At 39.2% G+C, this 16,941-nt stretch overlaps 1 protein-coding gene across 2 annotated transcripts in view; it reads left to right on the plus strand.

Moving 5' to 3' along the window:
* The window catches only part of DGKI (diacylglycerol kinase iota), a 448,623-nt gene that overhangs the window by 256,088 nt on the left and 175,594 nt on the right, over nucleotides 1-16,941 (plus strand). For both annotated transcript variants that reach the window (XR_004484538.2, XM_033432383.2), the window contains exons 13-17: nucleotides 1,295-1,408; nucleotides 2,871-3,008; nucleotides 6,217-6,295; nucleotides 12,360-12,415; nucleotides 13,562-13,624. Coding sequence is in view for 1 of the 2 variants with exons in the window: in XM_033432383.2 (XP_033288274.2) it covers nucleotides 1,295-1,408; nucleotides 2,871-3,008; nucleotides 6,217-6,295; nucleotides 12,360-12,415; nucleotides 13,562-13,624 (450 nt within the window). In the remaining variant the exon portion in view is untranslated. The remainder of the gene's footprint in view (nucleotides 1-1,294; nucleotides 1,409-2,870; nucleotides 3,009-6,216; nucleotides 6,296-12,359; nucleotides 12,416-13,561; nucleotides 13,625-16,941) is intronic.

Below are 16,941 nucleotides of genomic sequence, written 5' to 3' on the forward strand. Positions count from 1 at the left end.
TGTGTGAAGGCTTTCTCTAGTTGTGGCAAGCGGGGGCCACTCTTCATCGCGGTACGCGGGCCTCTCACTATCGCGGCCTCTCTTGTTGCGGAGCACAGGCTCCAGACGCGCAGGCTCAGTAGTTGTGGCTACGGGCCTAGTTGCTCCATGGCATGTGGGATCCTCCCAGACCAGGGCTCGAACCCGTGTCCCCTGCATTAGCAGGCAGATTCTCAACCACTGCGCCACCAGGGAAGCCCTATTTAGCTTTTTAATAAAGGAATCAGCAAGATAATACAAGAAGAGGAAAATGATTATGTAGTTTATACCAAAATAATTTTTCTAAATTTGAGACAAAATTAGTTTATGCCCTTATGGGAGAATAGAACCATAACCTTTAAAGTGATCTCTTCTTGACATTTGTACCTCTGCAGGACAGAAATCCTCAAGTTAACCTACAGTCATAAAGTTCTTAGATAAGCCTGTGACACTACTCTAGAATGACATTGTGAGGATATGCAAGTTTCTTTTTGGTATTTCCAAGTTTGGGGTAATTTTTCTAAACAGTTATAATAAGACTAAACCCAAAGTATTATTTATCTTAGAAAAAGATTAAACAGGAATATGATTCTAGTATATAAGTATCTGTTTTCTGCCTAAACTTATAATAAGTACTAAGTTCATCCATAATTATGTTTTCATAATGTTTCATTAAGGGGAATGTAGGGATATTTAGGAAAGCACGACTAATTTCTAAGACAACATGGAGAGTAACCATTTAATAAGTGCTTACATGGGCCATGCACCATAATGAGGGTTTTATATACGTTTTAGTTTAATCTATAAACGATCTTGTGAGGTAGGCATTATCTCCATTTTGAAAATCAGATAAATGAGTCTGTGAGGTTAAATAACTTAATCAAGATTACGAAGCCAATATGGGCCAGAATTGAGGTTAGTCTGCTCCTGAGTCTTAGATTTCCTGCAGTGCCCTATGTACATACCTCCCTAAACTGTAAACTCTCCTGAATTGTAAAGTACATCTCTAGGTAACACACAGATGAATGGGTCTAGTTTTGCTTATATGATACAGCATATACAAAATGGTTCTTTTTCCTATAAGAGACTTGCCATTGTGAAACTGCTTGAGATAAGTGGTCTTTCAGTTCCCTGGTCGCTGGATTAAAACATGCATGTTTTAAAGAAAAGTAGAACTGTTCTATTTGCTCCTTTTAAAGGCTCCTGTTCTCAGGTTGTCGTCTTTGTAACTTATCTGTCTTCCTTATATCTCTTCTGGTCCCCAAAATGTCTGTAGGTGGGCTGGATCCTTTCCATTCTGGATGAACTGCAGCTGAGCCCTCAGCCTCCGGTTGGGGTCCTTCCTCTGGGGACTGGGAACGACCTGGCTCGAACTCTCAACTGGGGAGGGGTAAGAACTGCCCTCAGGGGCTGCCCATGTCATCCAGCAACAGATCTCCAAACCCACAGATGCTCAAGTGGAAGGGGCACATGCTACTCTTGTTCAAGGACCAAGTTAGAGTTGAGAATCAAGGTCCCCCATGAACCATGGTTTTATCTGGTGACTTCTTCAATTTAAACTTACAGTCAGCTAGAGAAGAAGGGAACATTTTATATTAAAAAAAAAATGGGGGTTAGTACACAGGCCTGGGGCTTTTTGAGGTACCCACTAAAGAGGGTGGGTTGGCCTTAGGTCCTCATGTTAAACAATCCCAGAGACTTGAATTGCTCCTGACCCCCAGTCCTCTCCAGAAGAGTGAGTCTGGTTCAGAGTTACAATCCTGGAAGAGTTATGGCTTTGTTTGAGCATTTAGATTTCTGGTCAGTGTCGTCATGATTTTATACAGGTTATACAGGTAACCAACTGTTGGTTATACAGGTAACCAACTGTCCTTTTCAACATGGAGCCAATTCAGGAAAGCTTGTTGAAAGTAGTTTACCTGTCACTAACCAGCCATTTTATCATCATCATCATCATTATTTTTATAGTACTAAGAAAATAAGAAAGCACAATATGCTAACATATGCTGCCCCACCAGCTTTTTAACTGCTCATATGAGACCATTGCCTGGGCTGAGCTCCATGAAAATTATCTTCAGATATTAGCAGATGTTACTCTGGCTTTTGGGTGCATTCAACTCCCATAGGTGATAATTATGTCCAGATATTAGCAGATATTTATTTGGCCTTGGATGAATTAACCTCCCATCGGTCTTTCTTTTTTTAAGTAAGCATAGTATAAATAATAAATATATTTACATGAAGCAGCTAAATGTATTATTGGTATTAATTCCTCTTATCCAAATCAGTGACTTGACTGTCCTTAATAATCGTGCTATCAGTAATGTGTGCTCAAGGAGTAAGTAGCTAGCTCCCTAGCAGGGCTATTCCTCAGTCAGACTTGCCCTAGGAATGGTGTCCCAGTACAAGGTCAGGGAGAGGTGAGTGAAATGGAACGTCAGTGAAAGAAATTGTCTAGCCGATGTCACCTTGATTCTTTTCCCGCTTTTCCACATACACTTGTTCTGTGTATCCTCCAAATTCCTCTAGTAGGAGGCCGGGGGCGACCTGTTTTCATTCTGATAGAAACAGCCATCCAGCATGGATCTCAAAAGCCTGCCGGTGGCTGTTGGTTCTTGGTGCTGGCAAAAGTCATTCCTCAGCTCAAACCAGCTAGAGTTAGTATTTCTGTGCACATTACCCATGCCTATTGTCTTAAATTCTAAGTACCTCAAGGAAAACAGTTTACTCTCCCAGCCTTGCTAATTGCAAAATAAACAGCCGTAGAACAAGGGCTCTGCCTTGCATGAAATACCTTTGGCTGTACTGTTCCCTACTGCAGACAGCAATGTGTGTGCTCTTTGATTCCTTAGGGCTACACTGATGAACCTGTTTCTAAGATCCTTTGCCAAGTAGAAGATGGGACCATTGTACAGCTAGATCGCTGGAACCTCCATGTGGAAAGAAACCCAGACTTGCCTCCAGAAGAACTCGAAGATGGCGTGTGTAAGGTTAGAGAGTTCTTCCTTCAGCAGAAAGCTAACCCTGGAGTATCTGCCTGAGTCACAGGAAATACGTTCCTGGCTGGAGGGTCATGTGCTGATTCCTTCCTATGAGATGACAGGACGGTGTTTGAGTTGACGGCTACTAGGGCTATGAGTATAACACTTCCTGATGATTCTGCCCCGTAGACTTCTAAAGACCAAGATTTCCTACCTACTTCCATAGCGCAGGGAGCTGTTCTCTGTCCTCAAACTCCACACCAGAAAGAAATATATCAGTTTTCTAATCTTTCAAATTCATTGCAAACTCTTAACCTATGAGAAGTTTAAAAAAATCGTATGATCTGAAGCATTAGGCACAGGGTCTTTCAAAAGAAAGATAAATGCCTGAGATTTCTGGTCTGATAGCAAATATTTCAATTTCATCACTTGATTGGGACATCAAGATGCCTAAATAAATGTTTGACTTAGTGTTTTTCCTTCAGTGATTGAACTTGTATCTCAACCCAAGACAAACCAAGGGACATAATTGTAAAAATGCTACTATAGAGCTTCAGGGGAACATTTGGCTTTAAGTTCTGGCCTCAATCTCAGATAAATTTGACAGGTTTCTGAGTAGACACTTGCTTTCTATTACTTTCCACTTTTCTTCTACAACAGTGTTTTCAAATTTTTGTTGTGTAAGAATCTCCAGGTGTGCCTATAAAATGCAGATTACAAGGTCCTATTCCCAGTGATTCTGATTAAGTAGGTGCCGGGTGAAGGCCCAGGCATCTGTACTTAAACAGCATCCCTGCTATATTGGGTTGTGCCATCGATTGAGGCCAAGATTTCATGGTGGTTTCAGCCTTAAAATTCGATATCATTTTAGACCAAATCAGTGCACCTTTACTGATTAGTACCATGATCCTGACCAATTGTGATAGATGCTCAAGTTACTTATTTGGCTAAAATTGGTTAAAACATGTTTTGTCTTACCTTCATGGTTTTTTCACCTAAACTATGATCCAGAAACTATAAGGTTGTTAGTAGATATCATGATTGCTCAGTTGATCTTGAGTTCATAACGTCACAATGTTGTTTAAACAAGTGTCATCTTGGGATATAATACTTCTTCCTAATGTATTTGACTTACAGAAATTGGATAGAAAACAGCTGAAGTACAAAGAAGTGTACCATATGGAAATGTTATGGACCTATCCCCACTCAACTTGGAATGGTTAGATCCTCAATAGCAATCTATATTTAATTCTCTTCCCAATAGCTTAAGAAATGGAAAGACTTCTTGGTGCAGCCTGGGAACATTAATCCAGATAATTAAAGGGTTTTGAAAGTGAATTTTTGAGGAGATGTGTAGGAAATCAGGGCAATTTTTCCTGGAAAATATGAATAAGAACTTAATAACAGACTAAATTGTGATGTTATTTAGGGGATGGTGACCAGATGTTCTCCTAAGTTATCAGTGGATGCTAAGACATGGGTTAGAATTGTAGCCAAAAGAGCATAAATGGGAGAAATGAACATATCTGCGCTTTTGGCAGGATCACCAACCCTTGCTGTCATTACTAAGGACTTGTATTTTGTTTCAGTGCAGGAACTGGACATTCTCATATTTGAAGCCAGGAGAGTGAGACATGTTTTGGCAAGGTTCTGTGTGTTTAGTTTCTCTCCCTGTTCTCTAGTCGGTTGTAACCACTTCTAAGGGCTGATCTGACCTCTGAATCAGTACAAGCTCTGACTCGGCGTTCCATCGAAGGGTTCATCCTTTATTTCAGTTTTTCTCTTTCTGCATTAATATCTCTCTTGCTCTCCCTCTGACTCTTCCTCTCATTTCATTTTTCTCTTAATGGGACACGATTATCGCTCTAGTCAAACAGAAAATCTTACTGATCAAGGGGCATATGAAACCCTGTAATAAACTTACTTTTGAAATCTTGAGGCCAAACACTTATTTCTAATAGAAGAGAAGTGCATTTCTATCTGGAGGATAAACCTGATAATTATCTGGAAACATTATGTAGGCTGAGATAAAATTACCTCTCCATTTCCTTTTTTTTTTTTTTTTTTTTTTTTTTTGCGGTACATTGGCCTCTCACTGTTGTGGCCTCTCCCGTTGCGGAGCACAGGCTCCGGACGCGCAGGCTCAGCGGCCATGGCTCACGGGCCTAGCCGCTCCGCGGCATGTGGGATCTTCCCGGACCAGGGCACGAACCCGTGTCCCCTGCATCAGCAGGCGGACTCTCAACCACTGCGCCACCAGGGAAGCCCCTCCATTTACTTTTAACGTTTATCTTTCATTCTGAGTTGCAGAAGGAAAAGTGTAAGAACCACCATTTGCCTTCTAGCATTTTCCACATGCTTTTCTAATTCAACTGAAGCTTTCAAATCATATCAGCTTTGTAGTTTTAATGCAGGACTTTAGGCTGCATAGTTTGTTCTTTCCTTTACTCAGCTTGTAGCAGTAACAGCCAGGGACCCAGAGGACTCTGGGAAGGAAAGCTAAGGCTTGTATGTGTATCTGTGTGTCTGCGTTGCATATTTCACAGTCATATTAAAGATTAGAGTTGATAGACTAAATAGGAATCTGAATACTGATAAATACACACACACACACACACACACACACACACATATATTTTTATTTTTATATTTCCTCTAGGTTGAGAATAGCTGAAGGGCTCCCACTGACTTATTGCTTACATGACTTTTGTCAAAAAATGTAGTTTTTTGGAAAATAAGTGAAGGGTAAACAAATGTTATTCATTTTAAGTTGCAGTATTAATATGCTGAACGTAAATTCTTGAAAAAACTTGCATCCACTGATTAAGAAGGTTAGACACGATCCTTACAATTGAATTTACTTGCTAAGTTTGCTTGTTGAATCATCCTGTGTAACTATTACAAATGTGCATCCCTCCGCTTATGAGGTTCTCTTATTACAATATACACAAGAATGGTTCTCATTGAATAATTTGTATTTGTATCCCTTTTTTCCTAAACTATTTAAAATTCTTAGGAGTATCGTTTGAGTTGAGCTTTCACTAAAGAATTAATTCAAAAATCTGTTGTTCCTTCCACGTAGACACCCTGCCTTGAGTTTTAATTGATCGTCCTCCCAGGGACTTGCCCCAGAGACAAGTGTCTGGCTTTAGGTTTTATTTTCCTCTTTTTGCCTGGTCACACACAACTTCACCTCTGCCTTTCTTCATCATTGCAGCTTCCTCTGAATGTTTTCAATAATTACTTCAGCCTCGGATTTGATGCCCACGTCACACTGGAGTTCCATGAATCCAGAGGTGAGGACAACGTCCCATTTCCATCTCCCAGGGAGGAAGTTTCCAGCAGGTGTTTTGCATGTTCCGTTTTGTTCGCATATCACTTAAATGTTGACAGTGTGTCTAATGCAGTTCCGTTTGAACCTTCATGTTGCCCCTGGGAGCTAAACAAGATAGGAACTTATTACAGATGTTACTTTGAGACCTCATTGTTTAGGGTCTCAAAGATGGTAAAGGTCAGGACCAGATGTTTACTCCGGGACTCAGGACTGCTAATCTTTAGGTTTGACTAGAAACTTTGAAGTTAGCGAACTACTAAGAAGTGATAAAAAGAGAGTCTTTCACTGAAGTCATTAGAATACTTACAGCTTCTCAAACCACCCATTATTAAAGTTCAGGACTTTATAACCAAGGTCATTGGAATCTTGTAGCGAAACATGAAAGTCTTCCCTATGGGCACAAAAGAGAGAACAGTCACCTTAGAACAGTACGGGGGCTGGCTATAGGTGGTTTAGGTTGAAAGAAAAGGGCTTGACGGTGATTGGATTAGGCCTGGAAGGTGCTTGGAATCTCCACTGGACGAGGTAGTATGAATGAGGGCTGGTGGTCATGTAAGTACTAGAAGAGATGGAATCGAGATTTGGGGAAGCAAAATAACTTTTGAAAGAGAAATAAGATGAAATAATGACAAGTTAAATATTTCATCAACATTTTCTTATGTCATTCAGAACTGAGAAAGTTTAGGATTTGGGCCTATGCTTTGAAGCCTCAATCTCTTGCTTTCTTGGTCTCTCTTAATCTCTTTCTCTTAAACTCTCTTCTTGTACAATACGTCTATGTCTCTGCCTGTACCTAGTCCCTTGTGAATATGGTAACATGTAACCAAAATAATGCTTGGCTGCAAGTATAAGTAATTTGTGAGATAAAAGTCATAATGAGGGATTCTTTTACTTTTCCTCTAGATTCTGCAAGAGCCTCTAAGCTTTTAACTCATAGAATTTGAAATACAGAGTACAAAAGGCTAAAGTTCAATGGTTCAGATTCCAGTAATAATGCAGAGAAAGTTCCGACAACACTTTTATATACTAAAGATCAGGAATGGGGCTATAGGATGAAGGCTGTTAGAAGACAAAATAAAAGTAGAGTATAAACCTGTAATTCTCTTACCGAATTCAGCAATTTTGTTAGACTTTGCATTCCTGGTTTCATGAGGCTTTGAGGGTCAAATGCTGAGCTAATAGAAGGAGTACTGATTAAAGAAAGAGTCATAGTTTTCTCTGGTTAACCAGAAAATCACAGATAGAAAGGTTGGTTGACAACAGAACCATAAATATCAAATACCCAAATCAGAAACATCGACACGCTCCGCACCTCCCTGCTCTAGACAGTTCTCAGAGATTAGATATTCAGAGGGTCCTACATTAGGGCTGGCATTTATAACCTGCTGCCTTTCCTAATTTGAGGAGAGTAGACTTGGGGAAGTAACTGGAGATTTCTTTCTCCATTTCTTACCCCATTTATTTCTCATATTCTTTGGGAGACTCTGGGTCTGGGCTTCCTAAATAAAATCTTTACGTTTCTTAACAGTACTTGTAAAGTCGTACAGTTATCACTAATGCATGAACCTCCAAATTAGACATCCTGCCAGGAAAAGAGGCCTAAGTGAGTAAGTGCTGGACAGAGAGCTCATTCAAGGGAGCCTAATATTTTGTCTTATTAATCTGAAAGTTATCCTAATGATATGTTTCCTTGTGGTGAAACTTTGGTGCCTCAGAATGAGAGGGCAGCAAAGGGAGACCTCACGGTGGAAAGGCCAGGCTTAGAAACAATTCTTGTGGGAAAGCGATTTTTTTCTTTTCTTTTAAACTGTGGAACTATTTCATTTTAGAGGGGAACGTACAAATTGTGGTGTATATGTATGTCTACGTCGTTTTATATGTGTGATTATAAAATAATTGGTTGAAAGATGCCAAGAGTTGATACTTTACTTTGAATACTTTATTGCCGAGGCTTAGTGTAAGTGCTTTCCTGCAACCGGAGAAGGAATGGCAAACATTTTCCCTGCAGGTAAGCCCAGGCCCTTGAGGAAAAACAGCCACTGAAGAGCTGGATAAGGGAGGATTGCTGTTGACTGAGAGTAACGCATACCATACTTACGGAGAGGATACTGAGATGGTACACGATAAATATGCACAAACTATTGGAACCAGACTTGGTTGATATGCCTAGACCAGAGGTGTGGACTTCTTAGTATCTGTTAGTCTATTCTTTTTGCGTCAAGTAAAAAAAAAAAAAAAAAAAAAAATTATTATTTATGATGAAAGGTATAATTACTCAAGCTATTATTTATTTATTTTTTTACTGTTTTCCATTTATTTGGATTTTCCTCATATTTTTACCTGAATAGTCAAGAAATCTCAAGCTCAGCTGCAGAAAGAAGAGAAAGATAGCAGGCCGCATTTTCAATAGGGGCACACGTACTTACTTTGTTGGTAGATTGTGTGAGTGGCTGTTCTCAGGCCACGCAAACCATAGTTGAGACTTCAAACTGTTCTCAAATACAGCTGCTCAGGGACTGAGAGTTCATGACAAAACTTGTATCGTTTGCCATCAAATACTTGCAGAGTGATTCAGAGCCCCATAAGAGCCATTACCAAAAAACAAACGCAAAAGAGCTTGCATAGAATAACCGATTCGTTATTAGTCCAAAACGACAATACGTTGGGAATTACGCTCATCCATTTACATGCAATGGGTAGGAAAAACAAGTCTCACTAAAGCAGAATCTTAAAAAAATTAATTGCAGAAACAATTTTTGGCATAGATGTGAAATAACCCATCAAACTGACATGGGACAAATGCAGACTTCTGCCTTACTATTGATACTTATATTGTATTTCTTTTGGAAGGGACAATTAAAACGACATTTATTTTGAGACAGTTTATTAGTGGCATTACTGTGTAAATGCCTTTAGAATTACCAGTAAAAAATCAAGCAAGGAGTAGAGATAGTCTTAACATTTTGATTGACTTAACATTTTGTATATACAGAATGCAAACATGAATAATTTCATCAGATAGAAGGTATACTTAATTTGATTGGAAAACAGAAGCTTTTTTATTCTCATAGTGGCTAAGCCATGCATGGCTGAACTGTTGCACATCAGAACGTGCAGTTGTTTGGAACAGAATTGAGAGTTTTAATAGGATTGTCATTTAATTGTCAGTTGGAGTCTTGCCCAGTGCTTTAATCACTACTGCATTATGACAGTGCTTGAGGAAGTACATTGAAAATATTCCAATCCATTAACATATAGGCATGTTAACGATGATTATCGTTATCAGGTAGCGAAGCAAGGTCTCGCTTTGCCAGCTGCGTGAATTAGATTGTCATTTTGGGGGGGACATGAAGGATATTAAACACATCAAACTTTTAGTCTGAGATTGTCTGCTAAAGTTGTACTGCTTCATTGAAGTTACTTCTTATTCAGAGGATTTGAGCCTCTGCTACAAGGTCAAGGAAATACAAGTATGACTCTAGAGGAAGCAGTTTTTAAATCTGATTTAGGATTTGCTATTTTCACCGAATATACAGAGACATGCAGATCAGCATGTTTCAAAGGATTATGAATGTTTCATGATTCATATAGAGAACTGACAGATTTCTTTAAAAAGGTGTTATTTTCAGTGGCTTACCAAATTTCATCATCACCATCACTGCAAAGGACACACTGCCAGGCTCTTGCCCAGGTAATAAGACTTAGGCACAATCTGCCCTTGAGAAACTCTCACTGTCCGAGGTTCTCTGTAACCTTCTTTTCCATCTTGAACCTCAACGTGGCATCTACTCATCATTCAAGACTCAAGTGTACTTGCCTCTGGAACACTTTTCTGATCATTCCCTTTATGTGTGACTCCTACTTTGTCTTACAGAGGCATCTTTCTATGGCATATACAAAAGGACATTTTATTTTTCACTTTCAGACCTGTCTCCCCCACTCTAAACAACATGAGGGCAAAAGACTATGTCTTTACTTTTATATTCCTTGTGCCAAGTCCAGTGGCTGTCTCAATGTTTGTTACAGGAATGGAATGTTTAATTGGGGGATGGGCCTGTATATAAAAAATAAATAAAAGTAGAAGGGAATATAAAGTAAGGGTAAGATTAGTTGTTCAGACAGTGTATAATGTGGGAGTTTGGTAGGGACTGTTGGCAGGACAAAGGTATCAGGGGAAAGTTTCCAGAAAGGGTAGGAGGGAGTATAGTAGGAAATAAAGAAGGAGTTTGTTGTAGACAAGAAGTAAAGTGGGCAAGGGCATTTCAGACAGGAAGGAAAATGAGTTTGTGATAAAGATATGGGTTAGGTGACCAACTAATACATAGTGTAAAATTTTTGCAATGGTGTTAGAAACATGAAGATAATGTTGATAAAAATATTTGTCCTTAATGGGACATGACATTGGAAGGAAAGATTTTTATAATATATACAATTTGAATTGAAGGTGGCACTGTACTGTGGGCATAGATTGTAGAGTCATTTATATATACATAACTGAAGTCTTAAGATTGAGTAGATATCCAATGCAGAGAATTTGGAAGATGTGTGTTATGTGAGGTTCAAATCACTTACTGATTTTTATAAACATAGTGTTGAACTTACATTTACTCCCTAATAGGCAAGACCAATTTCAGACAAAAGTAGGCTTTAGGATTCCATTCTAATGGCACATATGTTATTGTGTTGTATACAAAGATGGGATTAATATATTAAACTATTGGAATGGATTATAGCCAGGGTCTGATCATCATTATAAATGGATTACATCCAGAGCGAAATCATTTAGATGATGAGATTTGGGAAGTATGAGCTAATGAGATTTAGATGAGATTTTTGGATTTTGAGTTGATGCTATAATTGAGACGAGACCTTTAGGGACCTGGGAGGGAGTGAATGTGTTTTTCATACGTGAAGGATGTAAATCATGGAGTCCAGAAGGTGGACGATGTAGGTAGAATTTTGGTCTCCATGACCTTTGCCATCTGGTGTCACGCTTGCCATTCAAAAATAGGTTTGGGATTTGGAGACTTCCAGCTAGTCAGCCAGCTGTCTGATGAGAAATGACTTGGAGAAAGACCTACCCCTAAGAAGAGATTAATGATCATATGGGACAAAAGAGCAGAAAGCAAATATTTACAGTGGGTTCCTTTGGAATCTCTTGGAATTTTATTAGAAAGAATGTAAGGAAATAGCATTTCATTTGGGGATTTTTTAATCCGTTGAATTCATGTGAACATTTTCCAATGCAAATTCTCGTCTAATCGTTTTATGGTCCTCAACCTATATAACATTCAGGAACAAACTCAAAATTAAACCATTTCAGTCAGAGCTTTTGTTGTCCTATGCCCTGGGTCCATTCTGCAGGTCATCTGTATATATCTCTCTCTCTATATATATATATATTTATATAACTTCACTAAATCAAATGATGTTTCAAGGCCTGTCACAGACAACAGTACAGATGGTAGTTAGGAGTTTTTGCAAAATATGAAAGCAAATTCTCTATTAATTATTATCCAAATTCCCCATATGTAATTAAATTTGAAACTGCATAGATAGTTTATGGAAGCCATGTCCTATGGAGGTCAAAGCAAATAATTGACCCTCCCCCTCCTCCCTCTCCCTCTCCCTCTTTCTTCTATCTGCACTGTATCCCTGCCAGCCCTCTATTTTGAATAGAGTCTAGAGTGTTTCAGCCCTTAATGTGCGTGTGAATCACCTGGAGAACTTGTTAAAGCAGATTCCTAGACCCCAGCCCCCAGACGTTCTAATTCAGTAGGTTCAGGGTACAGCCTAAGAATTTGCATATCTAGCAGGCTCCCAGTTGACGCTGCCACTGATGCCAGTTTGGGGCTACACTTTGCAGCACTGGACAACTGTGCCAACTGCCTGTAACTAAGGGAAAGATGATGATGAAGCTGTTGGGTCCTTGGGATGGGGAGGGAGAGGGAAGAAGTAGGGGTGCTAATCTAACTCACTACCTTTAATCAGGTCTCTATAACAAAACTACCTTTTCCCTTTTACAGAAGCAAATCCAGAGAAATTCAACAGTCGTTTTCGAAATAAAATGTTCTATGCAGGGGTAAGTATGTATTTCATTTTTTGATGATTACACATTATTTATACTAATTCACTCATGGTAATAAAGATGCTAACTATACTCTGCTAATAATTACACACACATCTCAGATGTTTACATGTGTGTCTATATATGGTTAATGTTTAATGTCTTGGTTTAAGAATGAAAGTAAGTATGTATTTCTTAAGTTAGTTGTCAGAGAGTTCATCATCTTTGAACTTAAAAGCCCTGAAAGTTGTACTGAGGGGATGGTATTCAAGGAGTGGTGTGAAAAGCAAACATCAAAGCCAATCTAGAGAATGAGGAAATTAGGTAGACTGAAGGATGTACGGCATGTCTTGGGTTAGAATGTAGTTTTCATAGGGGCACGTATGAACTGACATTTGGATGGGAAATTGACAGAATATGGGAAGTTTTTCATGGAAGCATAGATGAGATTAAAGGGGCCCCCTTCTTTTTCCTTCTCCTCCTACTCAGGGACATCCTTGGGCATGAATGGCTGGAAAGAAGAAAAAGGGGCCTCTAAAATATGGATTTTAAAAAGTGTGGCTTAAATTTTACCACTGGATAGAGGGAATTGAAGTAAAACGGGGTGAAATAAGACATTCTCAGTGGCAAGTTAAAGATTATATCAGCATCTAATGGACAAATAGGAAGATCAGGAAAGGTAGTCAGATCTCCAAACCGACCCTTGAAATTACCTACATTTTCACTCTCCTACTGTGATCTTAAATTTTATTATAGGTTACTTTTTTTCTTTTTGCGGTATGTGGGCCTCTCACTGCTGTGGCTTCTCCCGCTGTGGAGCACAGGCTCCGGACGCGCAGGCTCAGCGGCCATGGCTAACGGGCCCAGCCGCTCCGCGGCATGTGGGATCCTCCCAGACCAGGGCACGGACCCATGTCCCCTGCATCGGCAGGCGGACTCTCAACCACTGCACCACCAGGGAAGCCCCTATAGGTTACATTTTGAAAACAAAGAAAGAATTCAACTTAGCCTCTGCACTAGTTTACTTTAGATTCAGCAAAAGGAGAACTTGTCATATTTTTGCATAACTTAGAATCACTAGGACCTATCTATCTTACAGAAGTAAGGATTTGGCATAACCATGCAATGAAGATTTTTTTCTTTCTTTCTTCCCTTGTATAGGCAGCTTTTTCTGATTTCCTACAGAGAAGCTCTAGAGATTTATCCAAGCATGTTAAAGTTGTCGTAAGTATTGAACGTGTTGACTCGTTTCATTTAAATGTAAAAAGCATGCCCCCTAACATGAACCCCAAATACCAGTTTATATACTTAATCAGTGGGCTGCGTAGAACTTTAACTGAATTGAGTGTAGTTTGTTCAACCAACATTTATGAGCATTTAGTTATGTGTCAGGCGCTGTCTTAGTTGCTGAGGATGAAGTTAAATAAGATGACTGGCTTCACCACTGAAGAAACTCACAGTTGAGTCATGGGGAAGGGCACATAACTCTGGGCAGAACAATATAATCAATGTTGTTATTGGATTACTTATATAGTATACTGCTGGCACAAAGGGAGAAATGAAAACTCCCCATGGTGCAGTCGGGGAAGTCATCAAAGGAATGAAGTTGAGCTGGCTATTAAGGTAGAAATAGATGCTCACCAAACAAGTATCTTTATTCCCAGCCTATCTGAAGCGTCTCCATCTTAGAAAAATACTTTGATTTCATTATTTTGTGGTCACTCGCTCTCCAGCCTGCTCAAGATCCTTCACCACTTAAGAGATTTTTTTTTTTTTTTTTTTTTTTTTTTTTGGTGCTATTTCCCTCTGGGTCTGTATCCCAGGTTTTAGGGATACTCATCTTGGAGGCAAGGGAGATGGGAAGTCATTTTTTCTCTAAGAGATATATTTAAAAATGACTTCATTGATTATTGATTATCATTGATTAAGAAAGACAAAGTGTTTCCTTATAGTAAACAAGTTAAAAGAGGGAATGAACATGACTTTGCTGCACATACCTGTATAAGGAAAGAGAAACATGGAATATAGAGAAAAATATATGGATGGGAAAGAAGGAATGGGAATGTAGCAATGCTTGAACTTATCGTGGAATAGATAAAGAATAGCATTTGTGACAGGAGGGGACAGGACAAAAGGTATACATGTAAATAGAGACAAATATATGACCTTAAACTCATGGATTTATAGAGGAATATAGAGGAGCCTGAGAGGATACAAATTCAAATTTGTTGTCACCAATAAAGCCTGTAGGAGACGTGAATCTCCTAAATCAGTTGAAACAGAGTTTACCACTAATCACCCTGGGCATCACTTTCAGATGTTTCAGTTCCCATGAAATACCAACGAAAAGCAAGCATCCTATAGCAGTAGCAACTTTTGAAAACTGAAATATTGCCTTTTTAAAGCTAGATACAAGAAAGACACATGGTCCATTGAACTGCGAAGATCTTGATTTTGATAAAATGATGGTTAGTTAAGTAGCAGCAACCTTGCCTCAAACTTCCCCTGTTTCTTCTTTGGCTGCCTTCAACCAAGCCAAAAATAAACCTTCCCTCCTCTTGCAGTATTTTTCACATTATTAGGAACATTGCAGCACCTGCCGGGAGAGCCACTGAGCGGAGGGCAGTGGCCATATGGAATGGTAATGCTGTCCACTGTTTAACTCAGCTGGATGGAAATTAAGCTCTATGCCGCCTCACCACTAGAAAGCTTTTCTCCCACATCTGGCAGTCCTCCTGATGAGAAATATCTCAGGCATGGTTGGCTGTGTATCAGGGATTAAAAGAAGCTTGTAGAGAGGCCAAGGTGGCAGTCAAATAACTAGAAAAGATTTGATATCAGCCTGTACATGTAACATTCCAGGTGGATTGGTCTACGTAATCATCTCTTTTTTTTATGAAGAGAAAAAAAAAACAATAGAAACTAAGTCTGAACAATTCTGATTCAGTCCTAGGTCTATCTTTATGAGGTATATGACTTTGGGGGAAGCATTCAACCTTTCAGAAGAGTTCTCTCTCCTCATCTGTAAAGCAGGCATAACAACATATGCATTTGAAGCAACAGTTACTGACCATTGTGCTGTGACACAGAGGGACACAAGGATATTTCTACAACGATATCATTGTATGTTTCCTGAGTGTGAGATGAAAAGGATGGGGGGTTAGAGCAATTAGATGTACACATAACAGCAGACCATCTTATCTTTGCCACAGGGTGAAGTCAGTATTTCCAAGGTAATAGTTAATAATCTCTCACATGAATACTACACACACACACACACACACACACACACACACACACACACACACACACACACACACACACACACACACACACACACACACCCAGAGGACAGTAATGAAAACCTACATACAGCATTATTTTGTTCTGCTTCACACATGTTCTTCTTCTTGTTTAGATGCATCAGTGTGTGAGCTTGTACACAGGAAGATATTTTGTGTGCACATATTTTCCTTTGTGTGTTTGAAGTAGGGAAAAAGTTGAAAACTGCCGCTCTAAAGAGTTGTAAAGTTTAAATGCAATAATATATAAGAAAATTTTGTAAAACTCAATACATTGTAAGATGCCCATCCTCACAGAATTCGATGAGTTTCCAGAATCGCTGATGAGTTTTTCAGGAGGAGAAAGTAGAAAATTTTTTTAGAAAATGAATTCTGTTCTAAGTACAATAATATTAAGTATAATTTTTTTCTGTAATGCAACAATACTGCTTTGCATGCTTTTAATGTATCACATGCTATTTTTAAAAAGTTCAGTTGCTTTCAACACTCAATTTTGATCATTTAAGATGTCTACATTTTTTCTTCACTGGTAGAGCCATCTATCAACTCATTTCAAGTCCTTAAATTGGGAGACCTCATGTTTATTTAAGTATCTGAGAGTGTTGTAAAAACACCTTCAGTCTATGTCCAGAATTTGATTCCTATCTAAAAAACGTTTGAAAATACTTTGTTTATTTAGGATTGTAAGATTTCCCAGGAACAATTTTTGAGAATGCTCATGAAAAAAAATTAGGCTGTGCTAAGATCAGCTGGGAGGAGAATGAGACAACCTTGACCACTAGCAGAGTCATTTTACCTGGATTGAAACTCTCTCTGAAGCCATCCTTAGAAATTAGCAGGGAGCTTAGGAATGCTTTACCCTCTCTTCAGCAGAGAAGACAGTGGGGGAAATTCTGTGATGAGGGTGTGAGGAGAGCAAATATAAAAGCAGGCTTTATACCTTTGACATTGAGAGGCCTACAGTCATGACTAGACTGTTCCTCTTTTGGCATTTGTCACCAGTGGGAAATGAGAAAGGGAAACGAAACCCCTTTCTTTGATTAGTCAGATGACGCTCTTGAGGAAAGTACTAACTGGTGAGGGAAGCCACACACACAGAGGTGTTGAGGCCAAGCCGCCCTGAGGCTCTTGAAACCCTGGGTCACGGCCAGGTTCAATAAAGCGGTTTATCGCAGAAGACCGGTCACAGTCTGTAAGAGATTAAATTGATAAGAGCAAATCACTAATTAGTGATTGCTA

The sequence above is a fragment of the Orcinus orca genome, chromosome 9, assembly GCF_937001465.1.
Source record: "Orcinus orca chromosome 9, mOrcOrc1.1, whole genome shotgun sequence".
NCBI classification, from domain to species: domain Eukaryota; kingdom Metazoa; phylum Chordata; class Mammalia; order Artiodactyla; family Delphinidae; genus Orcinus; species Orcinus orca.